This window comes from Sphaerodactylus townsendi, linkage group LG10 (genome assembly GCF_021028975.2).
Source record: "Sphaerodactylus townsendi isolate TG3544 linkage group LG10, MPM_Stown_v2.3, whole genome shotgun sequence".
In the NCBI taxonomy this organism is placed as follows: domain Eukaryota; kingdom Metazoa; phylum Chordata; class Lepidosauria; order Squamata; family Sphaerodactylidae; genus Sphaerodactylus; species Sphaerodactylus townsendi.
The window spans coordinates 5,583,932-5,605,554 of NC_059434.1; the positions used below are offsets into that span (position 1 = coordinate 5,583,932).

The window sequence follows — 21,623 nt, forward strand, 5'->3', positions numbered from 1 at the left end:
GCCATGCTGGCAGGGGCTGATGGGAATTGTAGTCCATGAACATCTGGAGAGCTGCAGGTTGCAGACCCCTGATCTAGGTAATGTATTCCTTTTGCCCAAACAAGATCACAAATGGACCAAGCAGTGGTGGGATCCAAAAATTTTAGTAACAGGTTCCCATGGTGGTGGGATTCAAACTGTGGCGTAGCGCCAATGGGGCTGGGCGGGGCACGACGGGGGCAGGGCTGGGCATTCTTGGGGCGGGGCATTCCTGGGTGGGGCTGTGGCAAGGATGCAGCTACTGCGCCGGTCCTTGGGGAGGAAACGAATGCACGCAGGCGCAGGCTGCCACGCACGCCGATGCTCCTCCTGCTAGACTGCTTCAAGTTCTGCGCGCTACTGCTGAGAGGAGGGGCGTAACTAAGGCAAAAATCACGCGGCAAAATCACCAATTAGTAACCCCCTCTCGGCACACACAAATAATTAGTAACCCACTCTCGGGAACCTGTGAGAACCTGCTGGATCCCACCTCTGGGACCAAGACAGCTTACCCATCCCTAAAGAGAAATGATACCATTGCTTCAGCACATGACCATAAAAGAAGACCTTAAAAGATGAAGATCCATGCTATTTGTGCCCTTCTTTTATGATACGTAGGTGCTGAAGCAATGGTATCATATTTTTTCTGTGGATGTTTACAAAAGAGATGCTCACATTTATCAGAAATAGTTTTTTACGGTTTTATCGCTGCTTTTAAATGTTTTAGTTATTCTACATTGTGATTCCTTGTGTTGTACACCGCCCAGAGTCCCTCGGGATGGGGCAGTATAAAAGTTGAAGAAAATAAATAAATAAATAAATCTGAGGGAAACATACTTGACAGGACATGCCACAATTCTTGCGTTGCCATTGTTCATTCTTGTGTTGATGCTCCAGTATGCGTTCCAGACATAGTCAGAAGATAGTGTACATTTTTCTTTATGAGTGTGAACGGAAAAAATTCTTCGTGGAGCGATTGAGAAGCCTTTGACTCTGAACAATTGCGTTGCGCGGACAGTGGACGGCTGCTACTGCCATGGCAGGCAACCGCTAAAAGTATGTGAGAACAAGGTAAAAAGAAACCAGGGGATTATTTATCAAGCTTTAGTGTGTGGGGGGCGCGGGGAAGTCTTGACCAAACATAACATCTGCACGCACGATAATCCAGAGTCTGCAACTGTTCAGAACATTTTCAAACCATGTAAGGAAAAAAACGTTTTCCTTCTCTTTATGGGTTTTTTTTAATTATCTTGTTTCTTCAAACCATTGGACAACCAACATCTCAGAAGGGGTTGTTGGGGGTCTGTAGTTTACCCACTGGCCTAATAAACAGCATACAGCTTCTGAAAACTTTCCACTTGTGATATGCCACCCAGTACCATGGGCATCGTTTTTCTTCCTTGCTCTCAAATCACAGAAATCTCTACTTAGCATTTCTGGCCTCCAGAAAAGCAAGCAAAGCAAAGCAAAGCAAAGCAAAGCAAAGCAAAGCAAAGCAAAGCAAAGCAAAGCCTTTATTGGCATACATAGAACAACAGCAACAAAACACAACAAACATAAAAATTTTAAAAGGCAAAAAGGATAACCTCAGATAAATACATATTATTACTGGCTCTGAATTATTTCCGTAACAAAGCTTGCAACCTCTTCACAAAAAACAGAATCAGAATTGTTGAACAAGAGAAATAATCGAATCGAATCTGATTGGAAGAGATTGGTGTAGACTGACAGGCTAGTGTCTTATAATTGGAAGAGAGGGTGTAGATTGACAGGCTAGTGTCTTATAATTTTTCCTAGACTCATACAAGCATCTAATGTAACCTCATATATAAAAAATGTTAAGCCAATAATCCTTTAGACAAAATAATGTTACACCAGTAATCCTTCAGGCTAATCAGCCAACAGATTCAGACCTGACCTCATTAGGTTCTCGGCCCGAAGAATGAGGTTCTGTAAACTCCTGGAAAGCACAATATTTTCTTTACAATGTCTTTGTAATTACCATTCAGGCAGTGGTGGGATCCAAAAATTTTAGTAACAGGTTCCCATGGTGGTGGGATTCAAACTTTGGCGTAGCGCCAGTGGGGCTGGGCGGGGCACAACGGGGCATGGCGGGGCATTCCTGGGCGGGGCTGTGGCAAGGACGCAGCCGCTGCGCTGGTCCTTGGGCAGGAAACGAATGCACGTAGGTGCAGGTTGCCACGCATGCCGGTGCACCTCCTGCTAGACTGCTTCAAGTTCTGGGCCCTACTGCTGAGAGGAGGGGCGTAACTAAGGCAAAAATCATGCGGCAAAATCACCGATTAGTAACCCCCTCTCGGCACACACAAATAATTAGTCACCTACTCTCGGGAACCTGTGAGAACCTGCTGGATCCCACCTCTGCATTCAGGACAGCAATTTAGGCTGCACTCCTCTCATTGCCTGCTGACCTCTTGGCAAGGTGGTGGCTAGAGGCCTGCTATTACATCTGATCTCCAGGTGACAGAGGTCAGTTAACCTGGAGAAAATGGTGGCTTTGGAAAGTGAACTCTATGGCATGGTCCCCCATTGAAAATTCTCCCCTCCCCAAACCCCACATTCCTCAAGCTGTACCTCCAAAACCTCCCAATGTTTCCCAACCTGTTGCTGGCAACTGTATAAAAGCAGCAAATCTACTCTGAAAGTAGAACCCTACCAGTTGCTTTCATTCCATATCGGTCACCTCCAATCCAATCCAAAACCTTTATTAGGCATAAAACCGGTGTGTGTCAAGAATTCCAAATGTAATAAGAAGGTCATTATTGCACAATTTGTAATACACAGAGTAAAAATACCTCATGATTTCCCTTCTAGGCCTTTGGAAAGTTTGTGATAATTATTAGATAATGTGTGGGGTTTTCTCCAAAGGTACTTCTGCCTAGCAAACGGCTTTAACTTCTGGGGTGCTGTGTGGTTTCCGGGCTGTATGGCTGTGTTCTAGTAGCATTTTCTCCTGACGTTTCGCTTGCACCTGTGGCTGGCATCTTCAGAGGATCGTCAGAAGATGATCTTCTGAAGTTGCCAGCCACAGATGCAGGCAAAACGTCAGGAGAAAATGCTACTAGAACACGGCCCTATAGCCTGGAAACCACACAACACCAACACCCCAGTGATTTCGTCTGTGAAAGCCTTCGACAATACAGTTTAACTACTGTCATAGCCAGTAACTAAACAACCACAGATATAATTTGCTTCTTGACTGAACGTCAATGCCAAACAGCAAATGACAATTTAAAGGAAGGCACTCCTAAACAAATCCTCTTAGCAGAGAGAGGCTCCTTCCGCACATGCAGAATAATGCACTGTCAAACTGCTTTCAGTGCTCTTTGAAACTGTGCGGAATAGCAAAATCCACTTGCAAACAGTTGTGAAAGTGGTTTGAAAACGCATTATTTTGCGTGTGCGGAAGGGGCCAGAGAGAGAGACAGAGAGAAACAGAGAGAGACAGAGAGGGAGAGAGAGAGAGAGAGATCAGCGTCTGCAGGTGTGCGCCAAGGTTCTTTCATGTCATTTGGCATCCCAAACATTTCGGCCTGAATTTGCTACTTGCACAAATCTCTAATGAGCAGCAGGCCTTGAAACGTATTTTGAAGAAGAACTGGGAGCGGGGGGCGGGGGGGAGGCGGGTAGATCCCGTGAGTTGCTTTGTAGCTGTGATGGCTGCAGGTTCCGTGGCCAGAAGGCAGTTCACACTGGGAAGAACCACTGGATAGACAAACTCGGTTCCAGGCAGTCATCTGGTAGAATGGGAGATACCCAGAGGTGGGATCCAGCAGGTTCTCACAGGTTTCTGAGAGTAGGTTACTAATTATTTGTGTGTGCCGAGAGGGGGTTACTAATTGGTGATTTTGCCACGTGATTTTTGCCTTAGTTACGCCCCTCCTCTCAGCAGTAGCGCACAGAACTTGAAGCAGTCTAGCAGTAGGTGTACCGGCGTACGTGGCAGCCTGCGCCTGCGTGCATTTGTTTCCCGCCCAAGGACCGGCGCAGCGGCTGCGTCCTTGCCACAGCCCCGCCCAGGAATGCCCCACCATGCCCCCGTCGTGCCCCGCCACGCCCCATTAGCGCTATGCCACAGTTTTAATCCCGCCACCATGGGAACCTGTTACTAAAATTTTTGGATCCCACCACTGGAGATACCTCTGATTTTTGGTTGCTGTTATTTCTCTGTAGGTGCAACACGATGTAGTGGTTAAGGGCAGGTAGACTCTCTAATTTGGAGAACTGGGTTTGATTCCCCACTTCTCCGCATGAGGAGTGAAGCCTAAACTGGTGACCATGAGAGATCAAGGCACAAGGATGTTCCGGCCACCAGTATCCTGCCAGAGCAGAATTTTTGGCTGTTTACTGTGCAAAAGCTATCAGGCCGTTTGCTCCAGGTAGGCTGGTTCCTTTGGTGTCCAGCTTTTATCCTGCCTAGTTTTTTGAAGGTTTTAAAAATTCTCCATACCTATTTTAATACCATTGATCAAGTATCAGAGTGACATTAACCGGGCATGCTGTTCCCCAGGATACCAAGAAACAGTCAGCTGCCCCATTCCCTGGTCTGCCATCAGCCAGCCGTGGATTTGGATCTCTGTGCTTTTGGACAATGATGGCTGTCCTTAAATCTTTTATTGTTTATCCCATTTCCTGGTCCGGAAAGCTGCCAGTTGGATTGCTGTTTAGATGACTGATCTATGCTCGTTGGAATTCGCATTTGACTCAACAAAACATGCCCCAGCCTGGAGAAAATCCACAGCCTGGGAATGAAGTGATGGTTCCGTCTCCAGGGCCTTTCAGCAACTTTTCCGTGGCTTTAGTCAAAGAAATTTCACAGTCCCAGAATTAGATAGGAACTCAGATGGAAACTGCCTTCTTCGGTGCAATTGGCCCTGTTTTTCAGAGGCGGCCTATCCAGCAATCTGGGTGAACCAAACCCATCAATCTGCCTGACAGAAAAGACATTAGTCTTCCTACATGGCAGACATAGTGCTGAACATATTTGAATTCCCAAAATCTGAATTATGTGTCTGTTTTTTTCTTATCATCTTCTCCAGCATTATTATTTATATCTTCCTAGCTATCTTCTTACAATAGTAGATGTTCACATTCCTATCAAGAGCCGTGGCTAAGTGGAAGTAGCCCACATTCTGTACCCAGAAAAACTTTGCACATTATGTTCACCAAGAGGATTTGCCATCTTGCTCCTTGGTTGTGGGAAAGGCAGTTGGAAATGAGGGACTCACTTCCAACCAATGGGTGCACCTAATTATGTTTAAGGATAAGGATAATGCAATACCTCCCGCGCAATCCCACTTACAAAGCAGGGAGAGAGAGACAGAGTAGAAGGGAAAGAACCGTTTTTTGCTAATCAAAAGCCGCAAACTGATTCAAAAACACTATGTTCAGTCTGCTGATTCATTCAGACCTTGAGGTGTCAATGCCTGTAAATGATAAATCCAAAATACTTTTTCTGTAGAAGTCTTTGTCGTGGTGGAAGCTCTTGTTGTGATGCTTCTCAATGTGTCCAGAAGTTGGAAACTGCTGGACTAGTGGGACATTCAGTCTCTTCTGCTTCATGCAGCTCCTGTGCTTCTCTGATCCTTATCTTGAGCTGTCTGGTAACCATTACAGCGTACATTAAATTACAGGGTCCTTGGATAACATACATCACCCCTTTCCGAATCATAATTGCTAATTGAATTTTATAAAACGCGAATTCTGAAATGCTCTCTTTGGGCCTTTCCCCACTCTCTTCCATCCCCCCTATGCCACGCGCTGCTCTCAGCGCGCGGCATCCCAGACGCGCGCCTGGGCGTCCCCACGACCCCGCACTCTGCGCGGGGTCATCAAAAGGCGCCCTTAAGAAGAGCACCTGGGATGCCGCATGCTGAGGGGGCGCGAGAGAGGCAGCATCGGAGCGGCTGCGTTCTCACCGCCCTTGAAGTGGGGAGTGCAGCTGGACCCCGCGCTACTTTAGGAGAGTAGCGTGGGGCTTAAGGTAAGTGGGGAAAGGGCCATTGTCTCTACACTCCCACACCTCTTACAGTGGCCGCATGGAAAGAGATATTTTGTTGCTGTCCTTCCCCTCCCGCTTGTATCATTTGTTATCTCACTAACCTGTCTCAGAGGTTTTTAGCTCTTCCAGTGGTAAAAAAGGAGGATTTTTGAACCTTGGGATGTTGGACAAGAGGTGCCAATATTTCATTATAATTGCCTGGACAGGTTTGTACGTGGTAGAGATGTGAGGGGGATTATCTTTCTATCTCTACTTTGCACTTTTATCTTAGGGGTAAATAGAGTTGACTTAGGCTGGAATATTGCTGAACCAATTTACAGAAAGGGGTTATTCCTCTATTATATTAAAAGGGGGCAATGTTCAGGGGCCATAGTATACCTAGGCCAACTCCCTTTGTCCCTAAAATCAAATTATAAAGTAGAGATTGTGTGATATTTCCCCTCACATATAATACCATGTACAAACCTGTCCAGGCAAAAGGCACAACTGATATTATCCCATTTGCAGCAAGCACACAGGGGCTCATCCAAGACCTGTTGAGATACGCATATAGGGTAAACATTAGATCTGAGCTGCTCTTTCAGGTTGAGGAAAAATGGCACAGGAGAAGGTTAAGAACATAAGTAAATAAGAACAAGCCAGCTGGGTCAGACCAGAGTCCACCTAGTCCAGCTCTCTGCTATTCACAGTGGCCCACCAGGTGCCTTTGGGAGCTCACATGCAGGAGGTGGAAGCAATGGCCTTCTGCGGCTGCTGCTGCTCCTGAGCACCTGGTCTGCTAAGGCATTTGCAATCTCAGATCAAGGAGGATCAAGATTGGTAGCCATAAATTGACTTCTCCTCCATAAATCTATCCAAGCCCCTTTTAAAGCTATCCAGGTTAGTGGCCATCACCACCTCCTGTGGCAGCATATTCCAAACACCAATCACACGTTGCGTGAAGAAGTGTTTCCTTTTATTAGTCCTAATTCTTCCCCCCCAGCATTTTCCATGGATGCCCCCTGGTTCTAGTATTGTGAGAAAGAGAGAAAAATTTCTCTCTGTCGACATTTTCTACCCCATGCATAATTCTATAGACTTCAATCCTATCCCTCAGGATCGCCTCTCCTCTCCAAACGGAAGAGTCCCAAACGCTGCAGCCTCTCCTCATAAGGAAGGTGCTCCAGTCCCTCAATCATCCTCGTTGCCCTTCTCTGCACTTTTTCTATCTCCTCAATATCCTTTTTGAGATGTGGCGACCAGAACTGGACACAGGACTCCAAGTGCGGTCGCACCACGGCTTTATATAAGGGCATGACAATCTTTGCAGTTTTATTATCAATTCCTTTCCTAATTATCCCCAGCTCTAGGCAAAACATTTCTTTGGCAGACACCCATTCAATAGAGAGCAACATTAGAAGTCTAGTGTAAACAATTGACTTAACCAGATTGAACAATGTAAAATGAAAATAGATGACCTCTTCAAATGCCTTCTCATTCCTCTTGGGGTTGACAACACAAGGTTGTGAAATTTCTGGAGATTTGGGAATGGAGCCCGGGCATAGTGGGGTATGAGGGGGGCATAGTGGGGTATGAGGAGGCGAGGGACCTTAGCACGGTATAGGGCCACCTTCTGAAGCAGCCCTTTTCTCCAGGGGAATTGATCTCTGTAGTCTGGAGATTAATTGTAGTTCGGAGGTTGGGAAGGGAACCATATCCAAAATGGCGGCTATAAAATAGCAGGGGCAACAGAGATTCTAGAAGCCAGTGAATGCTAAACTTCAACTCAAGCCAGTAGAGGAGGTTCCCCTCACTTTTTCGATGCCCCTCAAAATGTGGTGTTCTAGGCAACCACCGACATTCACCTAGTGGTCAGGCTGACCTTGAATGTTTCACGTCGTTCTGCCCAAAGGGTGCTAAACGTGTATCTGGATTATTTCACATCACACTGCAGGTGGGGACTCCCACTACTACCTATCTATCAAGCAACAAATCCACCGTTCCCTAAACTCAGGAAACAGCTGGGCTAGAACTTGTGACCTTAGTTTCCTAGTTTCCACTTGAATGGATTTTGTTGCTGTTTACAGGACAGCTATTGAGCCATGTGACACCCTCCACACAGTCCGAAATGGTAAATCCCAGTGTTAGTGAGAGACACTGGCTGAACTGAGCTGTAAGAAATGCAAATTATAATGGCACAGCAAAAGGCAGTGAGATATTATTAGCTGATCTTTGGTAAAAACAGGTTACTCAGGTTACTCAGAAAAGCAGGTTACCGTATATACTCGTGTATAAGTCGACCCGCATATAAGTCGAGGCACCTAATTTTACCACAAAAAAATGGGAAAACTCGAGGGTGGAAAATGCAGCAGCTACTGGGAAATTTCAAAAATGAAAATTGATACCAATAAAATTACATTAATTAAGGCATCAGTAGGTTAAATGTTTTTGAATATTTATTTCAAAGAGAAACAGTAAACTAGCTCTGTAAGCCCTGATTTTCCCTTTAAATCCACTCAGTGGGGGGGGGTCATTTAAAGGGAGAATCTGGGGAAAATTTGAGGGTGCTCTTGTCAGGGAGGAATAAGTTTATGTTAGCAGTACTCAAACATTTCAAGTATCTTTAGTGACGACATCTCCTCTTGGGATGATACCACCCAGGTTTGGTGAGGTTTGGTTCAGGGGGTCCAAAGTTATGGACCCTCAAAAGGATCCCCATCTACTATTAGCTTCCATTGGAAACAATGGGGGATGGGAGCACCCACTTTGGGGATCCATAATTCCCTTAACCAAACATCACCAAACCTGGCTGGTATCAGCAAGAGATTATCCTGATGATGCCACCCAGGTTTAGTGAAGTTTGATTCAAGGGGTCCAAAGTTATGGACCCTCAAAACGTAACCCCGTGTACTATTAGCCCCCACTGGAAACACTTTGGGATGGGGCACTCCTTTTGGGGTTCCATAACTTTGGACCCCCCTGAACCAAACTTCACCAAACTTGGCTGGTATCATCAGGAGTGTCACTGGATGATACCCTGAAATTTTGGTGCCACTAGCCTAAAAATTGCGCCCCCTGCGGCCGACAAAGTAAAAACACCTCACTCGCTTAAAAGTCGAGGGAGGCTTTTTCAGCACAAAAAATGTGCTGAAAAATTCAACTTATATGCGAGTATATACTCTGAAAAATGAATTCCCTATCAGAAATCAAAATATAAGATGGGAAATATGCTACAGCAGGTCAAATGAATAGTATATGCACAAGCTAAAAATGCATATTAGGCTCTCTTGAAATGACTGTTAAATTTATTGATAATGAAAGGCTCCATGGAAGGCATACTGAAGTGTCTCCTTGAAAGCAGTAAAATTGACAAAGGCCAAGAGAGAATGTTAAGCAAAATTAATTCATATACTAATCAAGGTGGAGGGTAAATAGCTAATCAACCAGAGAACAAATCAGCTAGTTAACTTTTGTGCCTGGGGAATATATTTCCTTAGATTTACCTGTACCATTCAAAGTTGGAGAAAAAATTATATATATATATAAAGCTAACAATGTTTTTGTTGATGACAGTATACCTCAGCAACTGCTGGGCCAATTCCTCTGAAAATTCCCAGCCACTATAGTCAGCCAGGCGAGAGAGAGAGCGAGAGCGAGAGCGAGAGCGAGAGAGAGAGAGAGAGAGCGAGAGAGAGAGAGAGAGAGAGAGAGAGAGAGAGAGAGAGAGAGAGAGAGAGAGAGAGATTGATTTATTATTACGGCCTTTTGGCCAGCCAAAGCCAGGCGAGAGTGTTTTTAGATGTTCACATATCTGAAATTTCACACCTGGCCCAGGTAAAACGCCTGGGTTTGATTCCCAGCTCTGCCGCCTGAGCTGTGGAGCCTTATCTGGGGAATTCAGATTAGCCTGTACACTCCCACACACGCCAGCTGGGTGACCTTGGGCTAGTCACAGCTTCTCGGAGCTCTCTCAGCCCCACCCACCTCACAGGGTGTTTGTTGTGAGGGGGGAAGGGCAAGGAGATTGAAAGTCCCTTTGAGTCTCCTACAGGAGAGAAAGGGGGATATAAATCCAAATGCTTCTTCTTCTAATCTGAGGACCTCAGATTCTCCCTTTAAATCCATGCTGAAGGGGGTGGATTTAAAAGGAGAATCTGGGGAAACTTGGGGGGGTCCTGCTGTCAGGGGTGCCATTGTTAAGCTAGAAGCACCAAACTTTCAGGGTATCTTTAGGAGTCTCTCCTCATGATACCACCCAGGTTTGGTGAAGTTTGGTTCAGGGGGTCCAAAGGTATGGATCCTCAAAGGTATAGCCCCCATCTCCTATTAGCTCCCATTGGAAACAATGGGGGATGGGGGCACCCCTTTTGGGAGTCCATAGCTTTGGACTCCCTGGACCAAACTTCACAAAACCTGGGTGGTATCAATAAGAGACTCTCTTGATAGTACATCCCAGGTTTGGTGAAGTTTGGTTCAGGATGTCCAAAGTTATGGACCCTCAAAGATGTAGCCTTCATCTTCTATTAGCTCCCAACAGCACAAAGTGTTTGTGCTGGTGGTTGGGATATCTGCTGTAAACGGGGTTGGTAGTCCAGCAGTGTTGTGGCAGGAAGCCACTCGGAATGTTTCCGGTGCCTGAATCAGGTTCTGGCCTTGCTGTAGACTCAGTGCTGTTTCACCTCTCTGTACTGGGTACCAGGGCTGCAGCGGGGGGGAACTGCACCTGCCATGCCCACCCTGGAATGCCCCCGCCATGCCCCTACCACGTCCCCACCTTGGCGCGTGTCCAGTGCGTTGCACTCCCGCTCCCCACCATCCCCTTGGTGCTACCCCACTGCTTGGTACTTGATTCCATTAAACTACCGAGCTAGCTGTAAGCTGCTTTCAACTCTGCTTGGAAAGGGCCTGTCTATGATAAGGTGACCAGATGGTCACCTTTTCAAACTGGGACGGGTGGCCAACCGTGCGCACGCGCGCGCGCATGCACATGCAGCCGCAGGAGCTCACTGCCTTCTGGGGCAGCCTTCCAAAACCCGGGACACTTGGAAAAACCCACAGGACGCGGGACAAGTTGTTTCAAGGCGGGACTGTCCCGCCAAAAGTGGGACGTCTGGTCAGCCTAGTCTATGACATTTGGTGGGGATCCCACAGGCCTGCCAAGTTCTCTGCAGTGGGGGTGGCTACAGAAAGCCAGTCCCAGCCTTCTGTGGAGCAGCCTGAGGCTTCCCCTTCATAGGAAGGGGTTAGGGTTAGCCCCTGGTGGGGGTTGGCTCCAACCCTGGATTAACCCTGAAGCAAAATAAGCACATGCTGAGGGCCTCAAGTAAAGTGGGCCCCACAACGCTATTTTCTCCTTACCTCTGCTAAGCATTAAAGCAGATTTGTTCCATCAGATTAATTTTGAGGATACGATCAAAGACTTTGCAATTAAAAAATGCAGGACAAAACTTTTTGTAGTATAAATAAAGTTACAAGTAAGCAATCTTTTAAATCTTTGATTCGTGTAAGTTAAGATGCTATGCATCTTGAATGCTGGAAAGCCATGGAACTGTAGGTATTTTGTTTCACACAAACGATGATATTAATTCAGAATATATATTACAATTTACGATTGTTTTTATTTGGAATTACATATTTATCAGGGTACCATAACGCTTAGGGCCTCTAAAGGTCTTAATTCGGCCCTGCCTGGCTCTCTGTGGTAGCAGCCATTGCCTTGTCTAAGCATGGACAGACAGCACTCTTTCAAAAAACGGGGGGCATTTAAGAACATAAGAACATAAGAACATAAGAACAAGCCAGCTGGATCAGACCAAAGTCCATCTAGTCCAGCTCTCTGCTACTCGCAGTGGCCCACCAGGTGCCTTTGGGAGCTCACATGCAGGAGGTGAAAGCAATGGCCTGCTGCTGCTGCTGCTCCCAAGCACCTGGTCTGCTAAGGCATTTGCAATCTGAGATCAAGGAGGATCAAGATTGGTAGCCATAGATCGATTTCTCCTCCATAAATCTTTGTCTCAAGCCCCTTTTAAAGTTGCATATCCAGGTTAGTGGCCATCACCACCTCCTGTGGCAGCATATTCCAAACACCAATCACGTGTTGCGTGATGTTTCCTTTTATTAGTCCTACCACAATTCCCAAAGGCCCTCATCCAAATTCCAACCAATTGGAAGACAATCACTTGCTGGAGACAGCAATAATAACCAACTTTTGTTTTCTTTTTCTTTTCTTTTTTTTAAGGTTTAAGAGGAAAGACAGGGTATTCATTCATTCATTCATTCATTCATTCATTCATTCATTCATTCATTCATTCATCCATTCATCCATCCATCCATCCATCCATTCATTCATTCATTCATTCATTCATTCATTCATTCATTCATTCATTCATTCATTCATTAAGAACATAAGAACAAGCCAGCTTTGGACTGTGACTCAGAGTCCATCTTAGTCCAGTCTCCCTGTTAATACTTCCTCGCGAGTGGCCCAAATTCAGGATGCCTTTTGGGAGCTCACATACGCAGGATGTGGGAAAGCAATGGTCTTCTGCAGCTAAGCTGCTCCCCCGAGCAATCTGGTCTGTTAAGGCATTTGGCAACCCTTGTGATCAAAAGAGAGATCCCAGATTGGTAGCCATAGATCGACTTCTCCTCCATAAATCTGTCCAAGCCCCTTTTAAAGCTATCCAGGTTAGTGGCCATCACCACCTCCTGTGGCAGCATATTCCAAACACCAATCACACGTTGCGTGAAGAAGTGTTTCCTTTTATTAGTCCTAATTCTTCCCCCCAGCATTTTCAATGAATGCCCCCTGGTTCTAGTATTGTGAGAAAGAGAGAAAAATTTAAACTCCAGTTTAAACTCTGGCATTTAAACTCCAGTTTTGTTTTATTTTACTTTCTGACTTTTTGCAGAGTCAGGGGGTCTACCAAGTCTGCAGGGGGAAGTGTACCATCCTTCTGCAGTTAGGGGGACACTTGGGAATGAGATATATAGATTCCTGAAAGAAGTCAGAATCAGTGGCGGGATCCAAAAATTTTAGCAGCAGGTTCCCATGGTGGTGGGATTCAAACTGTGGCGTAGCGCCAGTGGGGCTGGGCGGGGCACGATGGGGGCGTGGCCAGGCATTCCAGGGCGGGGCATTCCTGGGCAGGGCTGTGGCAAGGACGCAGCCACTGTGCCGGTCCTTGGGCGGGAAACGAATGCATGCAGGTGCAGGCTGCCACACACGCCGGTGCACCTCCTGCTAGTTCTGCGCGCTACTGCTGAGAGGAGGGGCGTAACTAAGGCAACAATCACGTGGCAAAATCACCAATTAGTAACCCCCTCTCGGCACACACAAATAATTAGTAACCTACTCTCGGGAACCTGTGAGAACCTGCTGGATCCCACCTCTGGTCAGGATCCAAACAGTGGCCAAGGGGCTTATACTAGACCAGTGAAATTTCTGATATTTTTCCCTTTGAACAGCTAGCACCCAGAATATATCAGGGAAAACTGCTTTGTCAATGCTCATTTGTTTCAAGAGGGGGGGGGCTGATTTCCTTGTAGCAACGGAGGGCATGTTTAAAAATAGCAACTCTAAAATAATTGGGTTTCCTTTAGCTCTGGGAATTCCTTAAATGGCTCTTTGAATCTTGATTTATTTGTAAATAAGATGGCAGCTTTATTGACAATTTCCTATTTAGGAAAGCCTAGTACATGAGAAGGCTGACATGGAAAGATTCTCAGACTTCAGTATGGAAAATTCTGGCTATAAACAAACAATAAGTATTGCTTTAACAGAAAAACAAATCTTAGCTTTTGATAGGCATCTCTATCCCTCCCTGTTTGCAGTCCTAGCTAGCTCCTGTGGATTTTTCTTGGAGCTAGGATTTTTTTTTTGTTGCAATGTTGTTTTTTTAATTTTCTCACCATGAAAAGACATATGCCACTATACACGTCCACATCTACCATTACATTGATGCAAAATAAAAGTTTAAAAATATTTAAAAGAACACAACGAAAACTAAAACATAGGTTTTACAATAACTTAACACAACCTAAAATACAAAGAAGAACACAAGAAAATGTATTGTCGAAGGTTTTTATAGCCAGAATCACTGGGTGTTGTGTGGTTTCCAGGCTGTATTGCCGCATTCTAGTAGTATTTTCTCCTGACGTTTCACCTGCACCTGTGGCTGGCATCTTCAGAGGGTGCTCTAGAACACGGCCATACAGCCCAGAAACCACACAACATTCAAACAGTGATTCAAACAGTGGCGTGGCGCCAATGAGGCTGGGCGGGGCATGACGGGGGCGTGGGCGGGCATTTTGGGGGCGGGGCATTAATAATTTCTCTGTTACTGTAAACAATTCTTACTGTACAAAAAAATTTCCTAATTTCCAGCTGGTATCTTTCTGTCCATAATTTAAACTCATTATAGCAAGTCCTATCGTCTACTGCCAACAGAAACAACCACTTCTCCTCTAACTGACTGCCTGTCAAATACTTAATACTTTCAAATACTTAATTTTGTTTCTAGAAATCAAAAGAAGGATACTTTCCTTAAACAAGGAACTTTACCATATTTCTGAAACATGTTTTTAAAACAGCCCAACAGGGAGAATTATCCCGTTTTCTACCTTCGCTAACCAGCCACATAGGAAACAACAGGACTTCATGATTTTTGGACCTAATGGAATTTCTAATGGAAAAGCAGACCCAATTAGTAACCCCCTCTCGGCACACACAAATAATTAGTAACCCACTCTTGGGAACTGGTGAGAACCTGCTGGATCCCACCTCTGTATAACACCCCAAGAAAAATTAAAACATAGATTTTACAATAACTAAGTACAACCTATTTTAACTAACTATATACCATAAAATGATATAATGTCTTTCCACTATCTCATTGTTGAATTCTAATCCATTCTAGGTTCATGCATCTATCTAAAATGAAACAATATCAATCTCACATGTATCATTACTAATATTCTAATTCATACTGCTGTTTTCTTTTAGATCTCAAATCCTGCAATTATTTCTCTTCTACCATATTTTTTAATAGATAATCTTTAAAAGATTTCTAGTTTTCTGCAAACTTCTCTATTAAGAGATAGTAAAACAGAGTTGTTAATTTGGCTATTTCTGAGTATCGTGTGACTTTTAATATCAGTCTTCCTTTGCTGGTATTTTTTCAGAACTAGGATCTTGAATGGGTCAAAAGCCTCAGTTTTTAGGAGCTACGCAAACTAGGCAACCAAGCCTAGCTGGCCGCTGCTGTTCTGAGGTAGCCAGGTTTGAAAACACAGTGCCCCGGCTGGTGGGGAAGAGTAATAGCAGGGCAGGGATGTAGGCGTGCTACCAAACTGCCATTGTTCCAGACAGAGAAAGGTTTACACTAATTAGTTTGGCATGATGGAGAACAGCAGTCACATATAGGTTGAATCCCCACTTGAAATTACTGAATTTTACTGAATTACTGCTGCGTTGTAAATATTTAAACTTTTAAACTTACATTTTAATTTAATGGGGTTTTGTTTATATACTGTATGTGGAATCCATGTTGTACACCGCCCAGAGCCCTTTGGGGATTGGGAGGTATAGAAATCCCATAAATAAATAAATAAATAAATAAAATAAATTTGCGCGCAGATCCAAACCTGTTCATTGTGAAACGGTGTCCTCTTCATCAGAGTTTCTCCCTCCCCACCGCAGCGAGCACACAGCAGACACACCCGGTTGCAGAACTCTTAGCAATCCCCACTACCAGGCGAGCTTGCTTCGCCAGTCTCCCCTGATTGGCTGGCGTGCCTTGATGGGGCGGGACCTTTTCCCACTGAAAAAGAAGGGGGACATCTTACATCTGCATTCAAGTTATAGTTGTTTCCAATAATATGCAAGTTTCTGTGTAGAACAGTTTTTAGGGGGTTGTCTTACATTCAGTGTTATTTTGAGTAAAAATGGTAATTTCTTTCCCAATAACTGAGATCCTTAACCATAATTTAATTCTGGTTAAAAATCGCAGCCACCAGGAAAGAAATTCCCCTCTGTTTGTTAAGGTGCCCACAATCCGATATCATGACTGCTTGGAGTTCACAAAAAATTCCCCTCTACCATCTCAGATATCCATAAGATGGAAGGGAAGAACAGGGAGAAAGCACTACCACTTACCTGTAAACCAGGTTCATGCTCACTCCAAGTGGACTCTGGATCATTCATAACATCTGAATTGAGCCAAAATGTTTACCCAACAATGCTGAAAGAATTGCTCCAAATGTCACTTGGACTGATCAAATAATGGGCTGTTTGGTCACATGGTTCACAGCTATCAAAGGCAGCTCCAGCAAGAGTAAAGAGTGTGAAAGAATTTCTTTACCGGCACCTACAAAGCAAGCCAGTTTCAAACTTCTGGTTTGTACAGAATCTCACATCATGTTCTGAGTCAGACAACGATTTGGAGGGGGGCGGGGGAAACAGGTAGCTCAGTTTGTTGTTCAGTTGCCGTCTTGTGCAAACCTACTTCAGTATAATTCCCATTCAGTTCAACTGGTTTTTACTTCTGAGTAAGTATGCATAGAATCATGCTGTTGTAAGGATTCTGATCCATCCATCCATCCATCCATCCATCCATCCATCCATCCATCCATCCATCCATCCATCCATCCATCCATCCATCCATCCATCCATCCATCCATCCATCTATCTATCCATCCATCCATCCATCTTCCATCCATCCATCCATCCATCTATCTATCTTCCATCTATCTATCTATCTTTCTATCCATCCATCTATCCATCTATCCATCCATCCATCCATCTATCTATCTATCTATCTTCCATCTATCTATCTATCTATCTATCTATCTATGGATTTTCTTATACCGCTTTAACCAACCCCCCCGGAGGGGCTTCCTAAGGTAACAACACAGATCTCTACATACAATATATACAAACAAAAACCCCATTAGATTGGGTGCAAAATTAAAATCTCTAAGAATTTAAAACACAGCTGTAAATTCAGTAAAAAAATGGCTGTCAGCAATAACTCTCTCATTAAACCCTCCCAAGGAAGGGGAAGCTTAGAACAAGAAGAAGTGGGTCCCCTAACATGACAGGGAGGACTCCTAAACCGGAGGAATAGAATAGGAAGGGCACCTCGATCAGTGGCTGGACACTCCAAAAGTCTCGGGTGGAACAACTCCAGTCTTTACAGGTCTCTCTAAGTGGAATTCTAACTCAAGATCCCAAGCATCTAGGTTGAAAACTATCAATACGATGTGCTATGTGTCTTCATGTAAACATAAAACTAGTTTACAAGCCCTTGATTAAACAACATGCACATGTGTGGCATAAATATCTATAATGTACATTTAGAGGACAAGGTGATCATGAAGCCCGAATGAAATACAACGAATTCACGGTTTGCTCCTCTCTGCTGTTTCTTTCCAGTGCCCAGGATGTTTCTGCTGCTGTATGTTACCAGCTTTGCTTTCTATACAAGTGGACAGTCTCTTCAGGGCCAGGTGAAAGGAGAAAATTATTCTTCACGATACATTTGCAGCATACCCGGATTGCCAGGCGCTGCAGGTCCAATCGGAGTGAGCGGAGTACCTGGGCCTCATGGCCGTGTTGGGATCCCAGGACGGGATGGCAGAGACGGCCGGAAAGGAGAACGGGGTGAGAAGGGAAGCACAGGTACTGGACGTTCTTTCCTTTAAAAATACAAACCACAGACTTTGGGTACGGGGCGCCCCCATGAACCAAACTGCACCAAACTTGAGGACAGTCTGTCAGGACAGTCTCCCAGGATGATACCCCTGAAATCTTTGGTCTGATATGTCAAAAAATACACCCCCCTGCGGGAACATCCCACAAATTTGCCCAAGAATCTTTGTTCTGGGGTGAGTTTTCTGTGTTGCTGGCAGATTTGAGGGGGCACATTTCTGAATGGGATATGCAGGCTGGGGGGGGCACATTTCTGAATGGGGATGCAGGCTGGGGGGGGCACATTTCTGAATGGGGATGCAGGCTGGGGGGGCACATTTCTGAATGGGGGATGCAGGCTGGGGGCACATTTTCTGAATGGGGGATGCAGGTGGCTGGGGGCACATTTCTGAATGGGGATGGCAGCTAGGGGCACATTTCTCAAATGGGGAAGGCAATAGCAGTCTCAAAGTATTAGTTTCAGGGTTTGGAAACCTATCAGGATTGATCGCCCTGGATGATCTCCCCCAGGTTTGGTGCAGTTTGTTTGAGGGAGGCCAAAGTTATGGACTCCCTCAGAAAGGGATGCCCCCATCCCCCCCATTCCTCCTTCCAATGGGAGCTAAGGAGATGGGGGCTACCCTCTTGAGGCTCCATAACTTTGGCCCCTCTGAACCAAATTGCACCAAACCTGGGGGATAACATCAGGGCAGTCTCCTGATGAGACCCTGAAACAAACTGCACCCCCTGCAGGCACCAATGACCTGGGGGGGGGGCATCCAACTCAGGTTTTGCCCAGGGCTGCAGTTTGCCTTGCTATGCCCCTGCCAGCAAGGGCACAGGGGCAGCTGCCCGCTCGCAGATTTGCTCCTCCACTGGGGTAAGCAAATCTGCCAGCATAGGATCCTGCCACCTCCATGTCTGCCTTTGCACCTTCCTGCCTCCCCAGATTGGGCTGTTAACTTTCAAAAACACCAGTTATCAATTTTATTCTCTTTTTTTCTCGAGATATTCTATCAAGGGTGTTTAATTGTCCATTTGCTTAAGTTCTTTTCTTTAAGTAGTGAGGTTGTCCTGCAGGAACCCTTATCAGGGCAGACTTCAAAGAGCAAGGGAGCAGCAGTGGCATAGTGGTTAAGAGCTCGTGTATCTAATCTGGAGGAACAGGGTTTGATTCCCCGCTGTGCCGCCTGAGCTGTGGAGGCTTATCTGGGGAATTCAGATTAGCCTGTGCACTCCCCACACACGCCAGCTGGGTGACCCTTGGGCTAGTCACAGTTCTTCTGAGCTCCACTCAGCTCCCCTGCACCCAACCTCACAGTGGGTGTTTTGCTAGAGTAGGGGAAGGGAAAGTTGAGATTTGTAATCCCCTTTGAGTCTCCCCTGCAGGAGAGAGAAAGTGGGGATATAAATCTGAACTCTTCTTCAAATGTAAAAACAACCTTTGTATTGACCGTGGCCCACAAAGGTCAAGCCTCAGAAGGTTGCCAGTTGCATAGGACCATAAGAACACAAGAAAGAGCCTGCTGGGTCAGACCAGAGTCCATCTAGTCCAGCACTCTGCTACTCGCAGTGGCCCACCAGGTGCCTTTGGGAGCTCACATGCTACGTGAGGTGAAAAGCAATGGCCTGCTGCTGCTGCTGCTCCCAAGCACCTGGTCTGCTAAGGCATTTGCAATCTGAGATCAAGGAGGATCAAGATTGGTAGCCATAGATCGATTTCTCCTCCATAAATCTGTCCAAGCCCTTTTTAAAGCTATCCAGGTTAGTGGCCATCACCACCTCCTGTGGCAGCATATTCCAAACACCAATCACGTGTTGCGTGATGTTTCCTTTTATTAGTCCTACCACAATTCCCAAAGGCCCTCATCCAAATTCCAACCAATTGGAAGACAATCAACTATGCTTGGAGACAGCAATAATAACCAACTTTTGTTTTCTTTTTCTTTTCTTTTTTTTAAGGTTTAAGAGGAAAGACAGGTCCTTTAGGAACACTCGGAGAGAAAGGAGACCAAGGGGAGACTGGTAAAAAGGGACCTCCAGGATTGGTGGGTACTAAAGGTGATGTTGGTTCTTTGGGTCCAGCGGGCCCAAAAGGCGATAAAGGGGAACGAGGAGAGCCAGGCATGCCCGGAGAGTGTAAGTGTGGGAAAATAGTCCTGAAATCTGCCTTTTCTGTTGGGATCACCACAAGTTACCCAGAGGAACGATTACCGATCATCTTCAATAAAGTCCTCTTCAATGAAGGGGGCCATTACAACCCATCCACTGGCAAGTTCGTCTGTGCCATTCCCGGGATCTATTATTTCTCTTATGACATCACCTTGGCCAATAAACATCTTGCAATTGGCTTGGTTCATAATGGGAAGTACCGGATAAAGACCTTCGATGCTAACACCGGAAACCATGACGTAGCTTCTGGGTCAACGGTGATGTACCTTGAACCAGAGGATGAGGTGTGGCTGGAGATTTTCTACACCGATCAAAATGGCCTCTTTGCCGATCCCACGTGGGCAGATAGTTTGTTTTCAGGATTCCTCTTGTATGTCGATACGGACTATCACGATGCCCTTTCGGATGACGACGAACTGTGATGGCTGAAATGCCTAGGGAGCATCTCTAAGTGAACACAAGACTGTGACTGGGAACTACACTGCAATGTCAACAAGAAAAAAAATCAATACATGACTTGCTGTGGGGTTTTGCTGATCCCACCACGGTGCCTAAAACTGAAGACTAATTTTCAAGCACGTGTGCATCCGTGGGTCTTTTTACCAAACAGGAGGCTCAGCCGACCAACATGTATATAATTGCCCTGTAGAAAGCGATCTTTATAATAATATTTAAACAAAGTTATAATAATGTACATGTAGTTTTATATAAATATATTGAATTATAATATTGTGCCATGAATGGTGTGGACTTCGATTCCTCCATGCTAAGAAAGAGGGGAAGGTACACACCAAAGTGAAAATGAAGAAAACTTGTAAATTGTAAATTGTAATATAATTGTAAATTGTAAATACATGTAAATTGTAATTCTTTGTAACAAGTCTTTATTTTGTTTCTTTTCAGAACAGCCGAGAAGTTTAACGAGGCCAGTTGGTTAATTATCTAGAATCTGGCTAGCTGTTATATTTACATTGAGATTACATTGTCCGTGTCAGCTCTAGCTTATAGTTTATATATGTTACTCTAATGAGGGAATGAAAACAATTTTGGAAGACATTTGGTTACTGTTTGTAAAATTATAAATTTATTTTGGTTACTTAAAAGTAAATTGCTACTCCAGTGAGAGAACTAATTTTTTGAAAGTCTTCATTGTAGCCTGTTGGTACAAGTTTTCTTCATTTTCACTTTGGTGTGGACTTAGAGGCATTGCTAGAAAGCTACATATTAATTATTTTAATGGGTAAATAGCCTTGTAATTCAAAAGAGGTAAGAAAGGACAGACGAAAAGAAATGCAGAAGAATATGTTTATACCACAGATACCTCTTTGAAATAACTGACCGCAGCTGCGATGTGGAAATGTGGGTGGACAGACTTTAAATCCCAACACCAAATATAAGCCTGAAACTCAAACTAATTCACACATTACATCAAGTGCATCATCATGGTCTTGTTGACTAGACAAACTCTGAGAGTTCTGTGCTTGACACTTAACTCCCAGGTGAGTATAGGTTCCGTTTTTATTGATACCGTAGTGTCGAAGGGCTGGGCATCCCTTTACAAACAACCAGGTGGAAGAACAATAAAGCCAGCTCTTCTCGGTGAGTCGGGCGGCAGGGGCTGTGACTCCACCCCCCAAAGAAAAACAGCAACACATGATTTAGCCTAGTTAGGGTCAGTCAAAGTATGGTTCTTCCAGATGTGGATTCACACTCCCCATCATCAGCCCCCTGCCAGCATGGCCA

General features: G+C 45.0%; 1 protein-coding gene across 2 annotated transcripts in view; it reads left to right on the forward strand.

Annotated features, from left to right (window-relative positions):
• C1QTNF7 (C1q and TNF related 7) overlaps positions 1-20,609 on the forward strand; it is a 60,580-nt gene extending 39,971 nt beyond the window's left edge. Inside the window, exons 1-4 of one of the 2 annotated variants that reach the window (XM_048508660.1) lie at positions 17,288-17,298; positions 17,381-17,386; positions 17,454-17,699; positions 19,671-20,609. In XM_048508660.1, the coding sequence (XP_048364617.1) occupies positions 17,462-17,699; positions 19,671-20,302 (870 nt within the window). In that variant the 5' untranslated portion in view covers positions 17,288-17,298; positions 17,381-17,386; positions 17,454-17,461 and the 3' untranslated portion in view covers positions 20,303-20,609. Of the gene's footprint in view, positions 1-17,287; positions 17,299-17,380; positions 17,387-17,453; positions 17,700-19,670 lie in introns of those variants that run through there. The other variant, XM_048508659.1, reaches the window with a different exon arrangement.
• The last annotated feature ends 1,014 nt before the right edge of the window (positions 20,610-21,623 follow it).